This window comes from Brachyistius frenatus, unplaced genomic scaffold (genome assembly GCF_029030835.1).
Source record: "Brachyistius frenatus isolate BFR_SWC_R1_liver_20210118 unplaced genomic scaffold, ASM2903083v1 Contig_202, whole genome shotgun sequence".
Lineage (NCBI taxonomy): Eukaryota > Metazoa > Chordata > Actinopteri > Embiotocidae > Brachyistius > Brachyistius frenatus.
This window is the reverse complement of record NW_027210801.1, coordinates 334,197-348,505: the sequence shown is the minus strand read 5'-3', so window position 1 is coordinate 348,505 and position 14,309 is coordinate 334,197. Positions and strand designations below refer to the sequence as shown.

The 14,309-nt window shown below is 40.5% G+C and overlaps 1 protein-coding gene across 1 annotated transcript in view; it reads left to right on the top strand.

Moving 5' to 3' along the window:
- LOC138632972 (GDNF family receptor alpha-4-like) overlaps positions 1-14,309 on the top strand; it is a 65,392-nt gene that overhangs the window by 37,921 nt on the left and 13,162 nt on the right. Inside the window, exon 7 of the mRNA XM_069718915.1 lies at positions 10,551-10,690. Coding sequence (XP_069575016.1) covers positions 10,551-10,690 — 140 coding nt within the window. The remainder of the gene's footprint in view (positions 1-10,550; positions 10,691-14,309) is intronic.

The window sequence follows — 14,309 nt, the reverse complement described above, 5'->3', positions numbered from 1 at the left end:
GAAAATCAACCTATTTTGTATCATCAGTATGTATAATCAGAATACCTTGCAATGTAGTGAAATAATTTATGTACAAAATATAGGCTGGAAACAATTATTGGCACCCATCAGTAATATTTGGGTGCAGAACCTAACAGTGACTGCCTCTAAACAATTCTTGTCTCCATCTAGAAGTTTCTTGCACCTGTTCTGCCATGGTTTCAATGCTATGTGTTTAAGGTTGCAGAATTCCTTTTTGCACTGGCAGATTTCAGCTTTTTTCAAAGGCTTCCAATGGGACTTAGGTCAAAGCTTGGTGCTGGCCAGTTTAAAACAGTCCATGTTTTCCTTTTCAACTTTTTTTTTGTACTGGTGGATTTATGCATTTGTTCATGGTCCTGTTGAAAAACCCAAGACTTTTCCTCAAACCTAGTTTTCTGAAACTAACACTAACACGTTTTGCTCTAAAATGCCTTAGTAATCATCAGGAGGAGGATTTTCAAAAAACACTGCATCCCTGTATAATTCAAGCCCAGTAACACTGAGGCAGGAACTTGTCCACCCCAAGGACAAAATACACATGCACAATTAAATTTATTATACGCAGTTTAATGCAGTAAACAAATACTCTGAGTTGTCATTGAATAAACGAAAGAACCGCTTCACACAGGAGAGCTAACTCCTCAGGATAGGACTCAACAGTCCATCTTCATCCTAAAGACAAGGTACACTCATACACATTTTGGGCAGGGAATATCTATTGCTTGAAAGAGGAGTGGTAGAATACATCTACTTCAAACTGGAAATATTATCACTAAACAGGAGGTGGTATGAGACACCACTTATCAGCCACTTCCAATGCAGTCCTCAGGTCTCAATCACATCAAGAACCTAGCAACTCTTGTTGGCCGGGTGGTTAAACCACTTTAAATCCATTCATACCATGATTCTTTTTTAGCATAATGACTCATAGGCTGGTTATTTGGGTCTAACTTTTGACTTCATGAATTCTTACAACAGGTACATTGTTTTTCCCCAATTTTATTTTGTTTGAGGAAATGACAAATTAATCAAAAGGGTGCCAGTATACATTTTATGTTCCACTCAGACCACTTCTCAAAATGTCTTAGGTGAGGTCACACCTGTACTTTTAGCTGTGCACTTCCTTTACCACCATCCTTACGTTTAATCTGAGGTCACTTTTACTCTCGCAGCCATATCCACAGGCAGTCCCACTACAGTCCCAATGAAGGTCAAACATAAAAACATTTCACAGAACACACAAATAAATCACATAAATCATGTTCTAGTCCAGCAGGAATGTGGTATGTTGTTATTTAGCCAATATTGCTCAGGCTAATCCAATTCTGTTTCCTACCCAAACTAATATTTTCAAGGCTGGATTACCAACAGTGCATAGTTGGTGTCAATTTAAATTGTGATAAATAATTTCTAAATAAAGGAATATGCACATCACCTGGAATGCCTTGACAGGTCCTGCATTACTGTGTATCGGGCGTCTTGCTGATTAACCAGAGTATAGTTGTGAAAACATATAGTGAATACTGTTGTGGCGTCAGTTAATAATTTTAACATTAAGACCTTTTTTTGGAATAAAATTGCATTTAATCATACAACCACAAAATAACTGACATGAACTGGGGTGCCTTTCTGCTATGGATTCAACTTGTGTACTGTAATCCACAAAGAGGAGGAACAACAGGCTTAAATAGGGGCCCCCAATTAGATACTTATTGCAGTTTTATTAGTAAGGTTGCTGGATGAAGGTCAAACATATAAATGGCAAACTCAACTAAACATTTAAAATGTCTGAAAACATAAACAGAAAGGAAAATAAAATCTGCAAAGTGAAATTAATTAGAAAATGCCCCCCCAAAAATATATTTTTTTAATATATTTACTGTTTTGGGATATTACATTTAACCTTAACATAGAGGTGGCTTTAAAAGGTCCCTCAAAACAATAGTTAGCTTTATGGGAATTATTATTATTTTTTTTCTGAAAACATGGTCTAAACATTTTGAGAACCTTTAGGTCAAAGTTGGTCTGATTGGTGTTGTATTTCCACTGTATTTCACAAACAGAGAAGTAAGGGATGCAAGTCATTAAAAAGGTAAGAGCTGGACAGCTGTTTTTATGTCTGAGTGCAGAAATTCAAAACTCTTTTTAAAAAGCCTTCAAAAAAAGCTTGGGCAACAACCCTACAAGCAAAAACCTAGACAACAGTTATAGCCTGCGTTGCATTTTTTGGTAACCTTTCATGAAATAAATAAAATGCCACTTCTTTCTCTGAAATAATTCAAAACTGACAAAAGTAATCAGCCTTGATAATTGCTTATTCCATACTTAATGAAAATCAGACAGAATATTTTAATGAATAAAACAAATTCAAATGGCGATGACAAAATTGAGGGGAACCTTGACTAATTATTTTGTTGCACATCCATGATGCAATCACTGCAAACAAATAGCTTGTGGCGCTCAGTTATCCCTGTGCACCAGTCAGTTTGGACCACTCTTCCAACGCAAACGGCTGCCAGCTGTGTCAGGTTTGAAAGGTACCTCCAGACTGCATGTTTCAGCTCTTTTGATAGTGTTTGACAGTATTCTTTGACAGAGGTTTCTGACAGTGGGCAGCTCATTTCCTTCCACAATGTCTCAATAGTTTTCAGATTTCATTGTGCCTTGCACAGCACTCCATTTTACACAGCAGGTCTTTTCTTGGAAAATGTATCTTTTTGTCTGTCAGCACAGTGGTGAAGTGACTAACACAAATTCCAGTCGATTTTCTAAAGTTTTTTTCTTGCAGCAATGGTTTCCTCCTGGTTCATTCTCCAAGGAGCCCAGTGCGCTCAAAAAAATGCTGCGATCATACACTGATGTACCTAGACTTTGGAATTCAGCTTACCTACTTGGAAGTAGGCAATATGTCCCTAAAAGAATATCACAACATATCTGGGTATTTTTGCAATATTCTTGACAATATGACAAAACTGAAAAAACATTTCATTATTAACTTTAATAACACCAAATTTGATCAAAATAATTGTTATGGATTTATATGTCAGCATAAACATAACATTATGCCTTTAATATTCAGTATGAAATAAACAAAAATTATGTCTCTGTTCTTTAGTTTGCAAACAACAGTAACTCATAGTGAGATTTAGACTGTGTATACAGTGCTAAGGGGGATTTGGGGATGCAGCGGTGCAGGACAGCTGCTGCTCTGCCAGGACGACTATCAGCTGCAAAGCTGCTAATTATTTCCTCGCAACTGTTGGCAGATTCAACCATGTTTAGAACTGATTTTCTGAAGTTTAGCGGCATCGTTTGTCTATTAATAAATTAGTTTTCATCTTTTGTTGCACTTTTCATAGCGAGTCTAGCCCTTCACCTGAGCCTCTGCTTTGCTCCGTGTCTATGGAGCTCCTTGTGCATGGAGCAGGGGCGGAGCTGCCCAGTGTGAAGCATACACAGACAACAGCTGAGAAACTCATAAGTTAAAAAACAACTTTGAGCTATTCTTGTTGCTGGGAAAGCTGGATATAAAATGGTGCCGTGCTAGTGGCAGCCTGTTATAGCAGCTCCCCCCCTCGAGTGTGTTTTAAGTATTTTTCTTTCTTTCTCCTCTCTTCGGAGTTGCTTTTTTTTCTTTCACGTGTGTTAAGTGACGGTCAGACAATGGACTGTAACTTTTCCACTTTTCTGGTGGCTCTTCTTTTACTTTTTTCTCTCTTCGTAACGGAGAGCTACGCACAGTGGACTGGGGCCATTGTTTACTCTCGTGATCAGCTGATTGCGCTGAGTAGGCCTCTACTGCTGCTGCCTGGAGCGAGGCCTGAAATCCCGGACGAACTTCGGAGAAGACGTCGGGGTTGCAGAGCTGGAGCTAAACTGAAGGCGAAGAGGAGGAAATATAAACCATCAGTACCGGCGATTTTAATGGGGAACGTGAGGTCGTTGGCCAATAAGATGGAAGAGCTCGGCGCGCTGGTAAAGACCCAGCGGGAATACCGGGAGTGCAGCATCATGTGTTTCACTGAGACATGGCTGCACTCACATTTCCCGGACCACAGCGCGGCCGTACCCGGCTTCAGGACTGTTCAGGCAGACAGGGAAGTTGTGCAGAGCGGTAAGAAGAAAGGTGGAGGGATTGTAGTCTATGTGAACGAGAGGTGGTGCAATCCCGACCACGTGTGTGTGGAGGAACGTTTCTGTAGCCTGGACATTGAACTTCTAGCCGTGGGGATGCGCCCATATTATTTGCCGAGGGAGTTCACGTCCGCCATTGTTATTGCTGTTTACGTTCCACCATCAGCTGACGCAGAGGCAGCAGTGGACACCATTCACTCCACTGTGTCCAAACTTCAGACTCAGCATCCCGGTGCATTTTTGGCAGTTACTGGAGACTTTAACCACACCAGTCTGGATAAAGTACTGCCAACTTTGCACCAGTATGTTAACTGCCCCACCCGGAACAATAAAACCTTGGACCTACTGTATGCTAATGCCATGGATGCATACAGTGCTGCTGCCCTTCCACCCCTTGGTAGGTTGGATCACAACCTGGTCCTGCTGACTCCCAAGTATGTTCCTCTGGTACAGAGGCAGCCTGTAACCACCAGGACTGTGAGGAGGTGGACACAGGAGGCTAAAGACACCCTGCAGGACTGCTTTGAGTCCACGGACTGGGATGTGCTGTGTGGACCACATGGGGAGGACATCAACAGCATGACGGACTGTATCACAGAATACATCAAATTCTGTGAACACACCACCGTACCATCCAGGACTGTACACTGCTTCCCCAACAACAATCACCAGTGACCTGAAGGTGCTTCTTAATCAGAAGAAAGCAGCCTTCAGGTCTGGGGACAGGGAAGAGCTCAGGAGAGTTCAGCACAACCTGAAGGAGAAGCTGAGAGAGTGCAAGGACTCCTACAGGAGGAAGCTGGAGGCAAAACTCTAGCAGAACAATGTAAGGGAGGTGTGGACCGGTATGAAGGAGATTACTGGGTTCAAGGGGAGAGAGAGACAACCAGGGGACTCCCTGGAGAGGGCCAATGAGCTAAACTGTTTCTTCAACAGGTTTAGTTCACCGCCCTCATCTGTCTCCTCCACACCTCACACCTCCCAAACACCCCTGCTGCCTTCCCCCCTCTCCCCTCTCCCATCTGTCCCACCTGGTGAGCTGCATGGACACAGAGCCCTCAACTCCAAAGGGCTCTTCCACCATTGTCGCCACGACCCCCCCCCCCACCCCTCCCACCCCCCACACACTCTCTCTCTCGCTCGCTCTCTCTGTGACGACTGGCCAGGTTAGGAGACAACTGGAGAGACTCCACCAGCGCAAGGCTGCAGGACCTGACGGCATCAGCCCCGGGGTCCTGAAGACCTGCGCCGTCCAGCAGGCTGAGGTCCTGCAACACCTCTTCAACCTGAGCCTGAAGCAGGAGGATGTCCCGGTGCTGTGGAAGACGTCGTGCCTGGTTCCAGTCCCCAAGAAGACGACTCCATCTGGCCTCAACGACTATCGACCGGTTGCCCTCACATCTCATGTGATGAAGGTGCTGGAGAGGCTGGTCTTGGCCCACCTCAGGCCGCTGGTGAAATCCACTGGACCCTCTACAATTTGCGTACCAGCCTCATATGGGAGTTGACAATGCCATCATCTACCTGCTGCAACAAGCTCAGTCGCACCTGGATGGAACCGGTGGCTCCGTGAGAATCACTTTCTTTGATTTCTCCAGTGCATCCAACTACTGCTGCTGAGTAAGAAGCTGTGGGTGGTGGGGGTGGACACGTCCACTGTCTCCTGGATCACTGACTACCTGACAGGCAGACCACAGTTTGTCCTTCTGGGCAGTGTGCTGTCTGATATGGTGGTCAGTGGTACTGGAGCCCCACAGGGAACTGTTCTGTCCCCCTTTCTGTTCACCTTGTACACCACTGACTTCCAGTACAACTCGGAGTCCTGCCATCTGCAGAAGTTCTCTGATGACTCTGCAGTGGTAGGATGTATAAGGGATGGACGGGAGGAGGAGTACAGGGCAGTAGTGGAGGACTTTGTGGAGTGGGCAGGAAGAAACACAACACGTAACAGCAGATAGAAATCACCTGCTCCTGAATGTGGCCAAGACCAGGGAGATGGTGGTCGACTTCAGGAGGAAGACGACGGCTCCACAACCGCTGAGAGTTCTGGGAGAGGAGGTGGACATGGTACAAGTACCTGGGTGTCTCCATCGACAACAGACTGAAGTGGAAGACCAACATCAACTCTGTCTACAAGAAGGGGATGAGTCGACTCTTTTTCTTGAGGAAACTCCGATTCTTCAATGTGTGCAGCAAGATGTTGGAGATGTTCTACCAGTCTGTTGTGGCCAGTACATTGTACTTCGCTGTGGTCTGCTGGGGGAATGACATCGGAGCTGGCGACACCAACAGACTTAACAAACTGGTTAAGAAGGCCGGCTCCATCATTGGCTGCAAACTGGACAGCCTGGAAAAGGTGGTGGAGAGGAGGACGTTGAGGAAACTATTATCCATATTGGATAATCCTGACCACCCTCTCCACGACCTGCTGCAGGGACAGCGGAGCACTTTCTCCAAAAGACTCCTCCAGCTCCGCTGTCACAAGGACAGATACAGGAGATCATTCCTGCCCACTGCAATAAGACTGTACAATAACTCACCTCAGGCAAAATCCATCACACAACAATAACACCGTTGTCTGTTGTCTGTTTTTCTTGGTTGTTTAAATATATATATAAAAAAAACAAAAAACTTTGCACTATTGTTTAGTTAGTTTTAATTTAATTATATTTTATTTTATTATATTTTTATTGTATATACTGTGCATTTTTATATTTAATATTTTTTACTGTTATTTTATTTCTTTCCTGTATCTATAAATGCTGCTGTAGCGAAAGAATTTCCCCTTGGGGATTAATAAAGTATCGATCTATCTATCTATCTATCTATCTATCTATCTATCTATCTATCTATCTATCTATCTATCTATCTATCTATCTATCTATCTATCTATCTATCTATCTATCTATCTATCTCTCTATCTATCTATCTATCTATCTATCTATCTATCTATCTATCTATCTATCTATCTATCTATCTATATATCTATATATCTATCTATCTATCTCTCTCTCTATCTATCTATCTATCTATCTATCTATCTATCTATCTATCTATCTATCTATCTATCTATCTATCTATCTATCTATCTATCTATCTATCTATCTATCTATCTATCTATCTATCTATCTATCTATCTATCTCTCTATCTATCTATCTATCTATCTATCTATCTATCTATCTCTCTATCTATCTCTCTATCTATCTATCTATCTATCTATCTATCTATCTATCTATCTATCTATCTATCTATCTATCTATCTATCTATCTATCTATCTATCTATCTATCTATATGTCCTACAGTTATGCTGCGTATCAGTATGATGTCATTATGGTTGGATTATTGGCATTATCATGATCTGAATTTGTGTTCTTTTGTATTATAAATTATACTGGTATTATCGTTAACAATATGACACACCCCTTCTTGGAATTTTTCCTTGGTTCTTTCTTTACTATTACCACCAGCCTTCTGTTCAATCTGGGGTCGTTTTTTCTCTTCAATTCAATTCAATACAATTTTATTTATATAGCACCAAATCACCACACAGGTTATTTCATAGCACTTAAGACATTAAAGTCCTTAGAGCAGAACTTTACAACATTGTACAGAGAAACCCAACAATTCAACAATTACCACATAAGCTAAAAGGGAAAAACTCCTCTTTAAGGAAGAAAAACCTCCAACAGAGGGAAGGAAAAACTCCCTCTTAACAGGAAGAAACCTCTGACAAAACCAGGCTCAGAGATGGGTGGCCATCTGCCTCAACCAGTTGGGGTGAGGGAGAGCAGAAAGAAAAGGACAGCATAGAGAACCAAAACATGAACTGTTGGTGGGGCCGACAATCACAGAGCAGAGACATGCAGCTCCATAGCGGGACATCTGCAAAAGAAAGAACAGAACAAGAACAAGAAAGCAAGGGAACTGAATGGAGACTCAACAGACAATAAGCAAAAACTATTGGAGATAAAAAGCATGAAGTTAATGAGTTGTAATGGTGAGATATGAGTGTATAGAGAGTGAAAGAGTGAGAGGAAAGAAGTTCAGTGCATAACGAAGTCCCCCAGCAGCTTCGGCCTATAACAGCATAACTGCAGGATGGTTCAGGTCTACCCGAGCCAGCCCTAACTATAAGCTTTATCAAAAAGGATAATTTTGAGTCTAACTTTAAAGCGAGAGAGGGTTTCTGCCCCTCGAACAGAAACTGGGAGCTGGTTCCACAGGAGAGGAGCCTGAGAACTGAAGGCTCTGCCTCCCATCGTACTTTTGGAAACTCTGGGAACCACAAGCAGGCCAGCGGTCTGAGAGCAAAGTGCTCTGTCAGGATGATGTGGTTCTATAAGATCTCTGAGATGAGATGGAACCTGTTCATGAAGTGCTTTGTAAGTCCGCAGGAGAATTTTGAATTCTACTCTTGATTTAACAGGAAGCCAAGGAAGATAAGCTAAAACAGGAGAAATATGATCTCTCTTGCTAAATCCCATCAGTACTGTAGCTGCAGCATTTTTGGATCAACTGCAGGGTTTTTAATGAGTAATTTGGACATCCTAACAACAACTCTTGCAGTCGTATCCCCGGGCAGTTTGACAGTCCCATGGACTTTAAACTTGTTAATAATCTTTGCAACTGTAGTCGTAAAAACAAGCAAACAAACAACATGCTTGGAAATATCTTATAGCCTTTACCTTAAAATGCTTATCCATAATTCTCTGGTATCATTGTGTGTATGACACTGAACATGGTCCAGAGAAACGAAACAAACAGCAGATTGAAGACTTAGACTTAGACTTTATTAATCCCACGGTGGGGAAATTTAGTAACACTGAACGACTGATTACAAGATTGAAGACGTGTAATACTGATGAAAGAAGAGTTAGTTTGAACTATCAGTATAACCCAATTTTTGTTCGGGTGCTACCAACAAATATGTCGAGGCCATTTTAGAATTATCTTTGTAGAAAAAGGAAAACTGTATCTTTTGTCACTTTTTTTTTTTGCTTCATGCCAAAGACATGCAAGGTATACATTAGAAAATGTAATTTAAGTAATTATTTTTTAGGATGAATGAAGCCTTTTTTCAATAAGCTATTAAGATACCAACACATTCATCCATGACTGTACAAGTTAACTTATGGGGTGGTAAATACCCATAGTTAGTAAGAGTTATAAATCTGTCTGTTGTTAGCAGAGGTTAGCATAACAATTTAAAGCAAGGGTCTACAGTGCCTTGCAAATACAGTAAACACTAAAAAGTAGAGAAAACAATGTTTGTAATTTGAAAGTTACTATCAAAATGTGCAATTTATATATCAGTTGTAAAAACTTAATTAAATACCCTTTTGGGCATGTTAAAAAATTACAGATATTATTAATCAATTATTTAAAAAAATATATACTTCTTTTTTTAGCTTTCTGCTCCGTAGGTAACAATTACAAACTTCATAAATTAATCTTTAAAGATTAATTTATGAAGTTTGTAATTGTTTGTAAAAATTAAGCAAATAATCCCATTTTCCAAAATGTCAGACTATCCTGTTTTTCTTCATTTTTGCTGCAATAGCAATTTGTGTAGTGGAAAATAGGGTTTAAGGGATTCCTCAGAGCCTCTCTACATGCACATTTAGGATATACCTTAAGCTACTTAGTGCAAACAATTTTTCTAATAAAATATAGCCTAAATTATTATTTTTTTAAAGAATTTCCTATGGTTTAATGCATCTTACTGTCCTATGAAGCTCAGCATGCTGTTTCAGATACTTAAAAAAAAAAAAATTTGAAGCACTTAATTATTTTGATTAGCGGGATTGTTTGAATACTGTCACATTTTTAAAAGCTCTACCACATATTGCTATATGTTTTTTTTTTTTTAAGATAAAGCGTATTTTCATAATTTTTACCCCCAGATACATTATTTAAAACAGCATTAATGTGTCACCATCAAATATACAGCAGGGAGCAACTCAAAGAGCATAAATGAAAAAGTGACTTTGACACAATTTCTGCTGAATCTGTCTTGGCATGAACTGTATATGTCAGCTACATTCTACACCCTAAGCATTCAGAAAAATCTTACAGTCTGGATGTGCAGCATGAGGCTTCAGCAGGGCTGGAGCAGTATGAAAAAGGAGCCGGAGGGTAATGCCCTCCAGTTGTCACTCAATCACAGCAGTTGTCAATAAGGCTGTCGATACACACTGAACGTATATGTCCAAACACTAACGCCTTGATGATGCGTCAATGCACTTCCCAAAAACCTCAATGATTTATCAAGCTGCCGAGGCTCTAACAATAAGCTGCCAAATAGATATGCTGGTTCACACGCACTCAGATGCAGTGTTGCAGATCAGCTGAATGCACACACACAGGGAGTTATGTGCCTATGTCTCCATGCAGGTAATGCTATCAGTTGGATGGGGAGCCCCAGCTTGCTGCCTGTAGACATCACCCAGCCGCCCCCTCCAAGACCATCCCAGATCCTGCTTCAGGAAGATGAGCTCCTGAGCAGCAATCACCTGCCTGAACACAACAACATTGTGAGTATGCGTGAGCTCATTACATTCACTGCCTTGACATTTAAAATTACTTTTCAGACTTTCATCCCCAGGCCTTTTCTATAGCCTTTGGTTTGGCACTGTCATGCTGTGTTGTTTGTTTATCATGGTTGTTTTATTATAAACAGCAACTGCAAATTACAGGACTAGCAGTGAGTTTCCTGAAAAACTGGAAGGGGGCTAATTTCAGCTGATTATTACTGTGAAATGTGTGAAAAATTACTGATATATGCGACCGCAGGGGTCTCAAGCCTTTTTTCCTCTGAGAGCCATTTTGACAAAATTAAAGTGTCCAAGAGCTACTCATGTTTAGTAACATTTATTCACATAGCTGAACTCCACCCAAACCAAATGAAAAAGCTTCTTTGATGTGAACAATAACATATTAATATTCTTCACACACATTTGGTATCAAAACAGCTTATATTCAACAGCATGTGCATGCTTTTTCTTTGTATGCATGTCTTTACGTTTTCAATTGATGAAGCTCACACTACTCACATGTGCCATTGAAAACAAAACAATGTTTATTACGTACTTGTCCTTATTTTCTGTCTTTCCACATTTCACATCACTTCCCTTCAGTTTCTGATTCAGTTTCTCAGTTTCATCTGTCAGGAACACAAGATCAGGTAGCCACTCACCATCAGTCAAAAGGGTTATATCCTCCCTTCTGGACTCAGCAGGGAAAGAAAGGGCTGTTGGATCTTACCCCTGCTCAGCCACCTGATGTCGGTGTGGATAAGGCGCAAACACTTTCGGCCACAGTGTTAGCATCAAGTTGTACATTGGCAATAGCAGAGGTCAAAACTCCAGCGACACTTGCAGTATGTGAAACAACTTCTAGACGTTACCAGACCAATGAATTTCAGATTTCAGCTTGTGGCGTTCACCAGGGTCAGCATGAAACACATTTCAATAAACACTTAAATAGGGTGGGTTTGAAACAAATGAAAAATACCAAAAAGGTTTAAAAACAAGGACAACCAATCATATACAGTACATACACACACACACACACACACACACACACACACACACACACACACACACACACACACACACACACACACACACACACACACACACACACACACACACACACACACACACACAAACACAAACAAACATGACAGCCAATGGAGTGGCAGATGTGGGTTGATTATATGGTCATGTCAATTGTTACTCAACACTGGCAGAGTAAGGGACAATGGCTGACACCATATTTGATCCACAGACTGAAGAAGTGTACCAATGGGTGTACCACGTTTTTATGGACCAGGACCATTATGTTGCAGGACTTTTTAGGCCTTATTTATTTAAAAACAGAAATAAAATGCTCCACTTGAAGACAAACTTATTATAAAATGCCATATGAAGGCATCAAGATGCAAAATTAAAACATCAATTGTAGATGCACAAAAAAGTACAATAAATAACTATAAATGATCATCAGACAAATATAAGCAACATTGTAAGCATTACGTCAGTCATTACATCATACACAACTGACATCATAATAAAAACATTACAAGATTACACATATGGAGTGCAAACAACTATAAAAACTCCTTAATTGAAAAGTCCTCATTCATGCCCTCCGGAGATGAACTCTCGAGATAAAAAAAAAAATCCCAAATGAGAAAGTGAACATCACTGCTTCTTTGGCTGTTCTTAATCTTTTCTATAGTCTATGAAGGAATAGAGTTGACATGTAATGTTGCTTTCATTGAAAAGTCTTCCAACAGAACTGGTCACATCATTCTTTTTGATGGCACTGCTGTTTTCAGTGATGCACTGTTTAAGGGAGCAGCATGTCTCACCTGCATAGGCTTTGCCACATGGACACTTGAACAGATAAGAACATTTTTGTTCTGCAGGTAATAAATCACTTAATATTAATGATCTTTCCATTGATAGGGTAGTTAAAGGACTTGAGGTTTTTGGTGAACCTTGGTGAACTTAGGTGAACTTTATGCAGGCTCTCTAATTAAAATTTCCTTGAAGAAGTTCAATTGTGAGTTTGCTGTTTGGAATTCAAATTGCTGATAAGCTCTAACCACCCTGTCTAGTATGTTTGTTCCTCTTTTAAAAGTTACCTGAAGTTAGTTTTTAAAAGTTTATTTTAGGGATGGATCATTTTGAACAATATACCAATGTCATAAAATGATCTCCTTGATGTGTTTGGTTTTAAGGGGTGAATGTTTTGCAGATGAGGTATGGCTAAGAATAAGAGGATTTTTTTAATTTGCAGATAAGCGCTCTAGATATTTTCTTTCTCTAAATTTTTATAACATCTCGTTTTTACTTTACTCATAGTGTTCTGGAACATCACATATTCTCATCAGTTTAGTGAGGTAAAATGTTCTTAGGGGGAATGGGATGGAAGCTTTCAGCGTGAAGAAGTGTATTTCAATGTGCAGAGAAGAGAGGACATCAACCTTTTTTATTACATTTATATCAAGAAGACTGATAACTTCATAATTATATTTAATTGTGAATTAATTCTGTTAATTTATTGCTTAAAAGCTGTAAAAACTCTAGTAGTGTGGGGATTTAGCCTTTCCACAGGCAAAACTAGGTGGCATTGGCGCTTTGTGTCACAAGGGGGCAGGGTTTTTGTGAAGTTGTTTGGCTTTAAATTTAAACAGATTTACCAACTGACTTTGTTTTATCATATATATGTACATATTGTTCAAACCTTTAGTGAGGTATTAAGAAATGGGTAATGAGCTACTGGTAGCTCCCAAGCAATGTTTTAGAGGCCCCTGCACTAGGGGCTGGATTAGAATCATTGACCGAGATGGGTAATATTAAAATAACCCCACCTCACAGAAATACATGTCTTGACCCAGGATGGAATTATTTTAAGTTGTGAGAGTCCACAGCCATGCTTACGACTCAGAGAAGATGCCGAGGTGGTTGTCACAGAGGAAGTGAGACTGGATTTGGGGGAAACAGGCTCAGCCTCTCTCCATTCTTTCAAAGGGTTGAGGTGGTAAATTTGTGTAGCTCTGCCCCTGTTCGCTTCATAATCAACATTCTCTACTCGCCATGTGACTGCAAGGGGTCCTTGCCCCTTGGTGAGTAGTTTAGAGCTGGAAGAAGGAAATAATGCATTTATTTTCTCTCCTGATGTAAATTGTCTCAGCCTTGCCTCGCTGTTGTACAACTGTTGTCCTGGGCCTGGAGGAAATTCCAATGGGTTAAGTGGCCCAGCATGTGGAGTTTTGCTCTTAGGTCCAGGATTGTATTTAATTTTTACTTTGGCTAAGACTTGAAAAACAGTTCAGGGAGAAAACCATTTGTGCTGCAAACAACATAGGGTCCCACCAATTATCCCAATTGTACATAAATATGCAGTTCATGGACTTCAAAGCCTTTTTCAGACACTTAACGATGCTGTAGGTCTGAGGGTGATACACTGTAACCCTTAAGTGCATGTGATATGAATAAGGTGCCCTAGTCAGTCAGAATCTCTTGAAACAAAGCTGCAACACACTGTCTGCAGAGATGATGCGCAACAGCTCTGCGTTTGGATATGCCGTTGTATAATCCACCAGAAGTAACACAAAATAATGTCCATATGTACTCTGGTGAA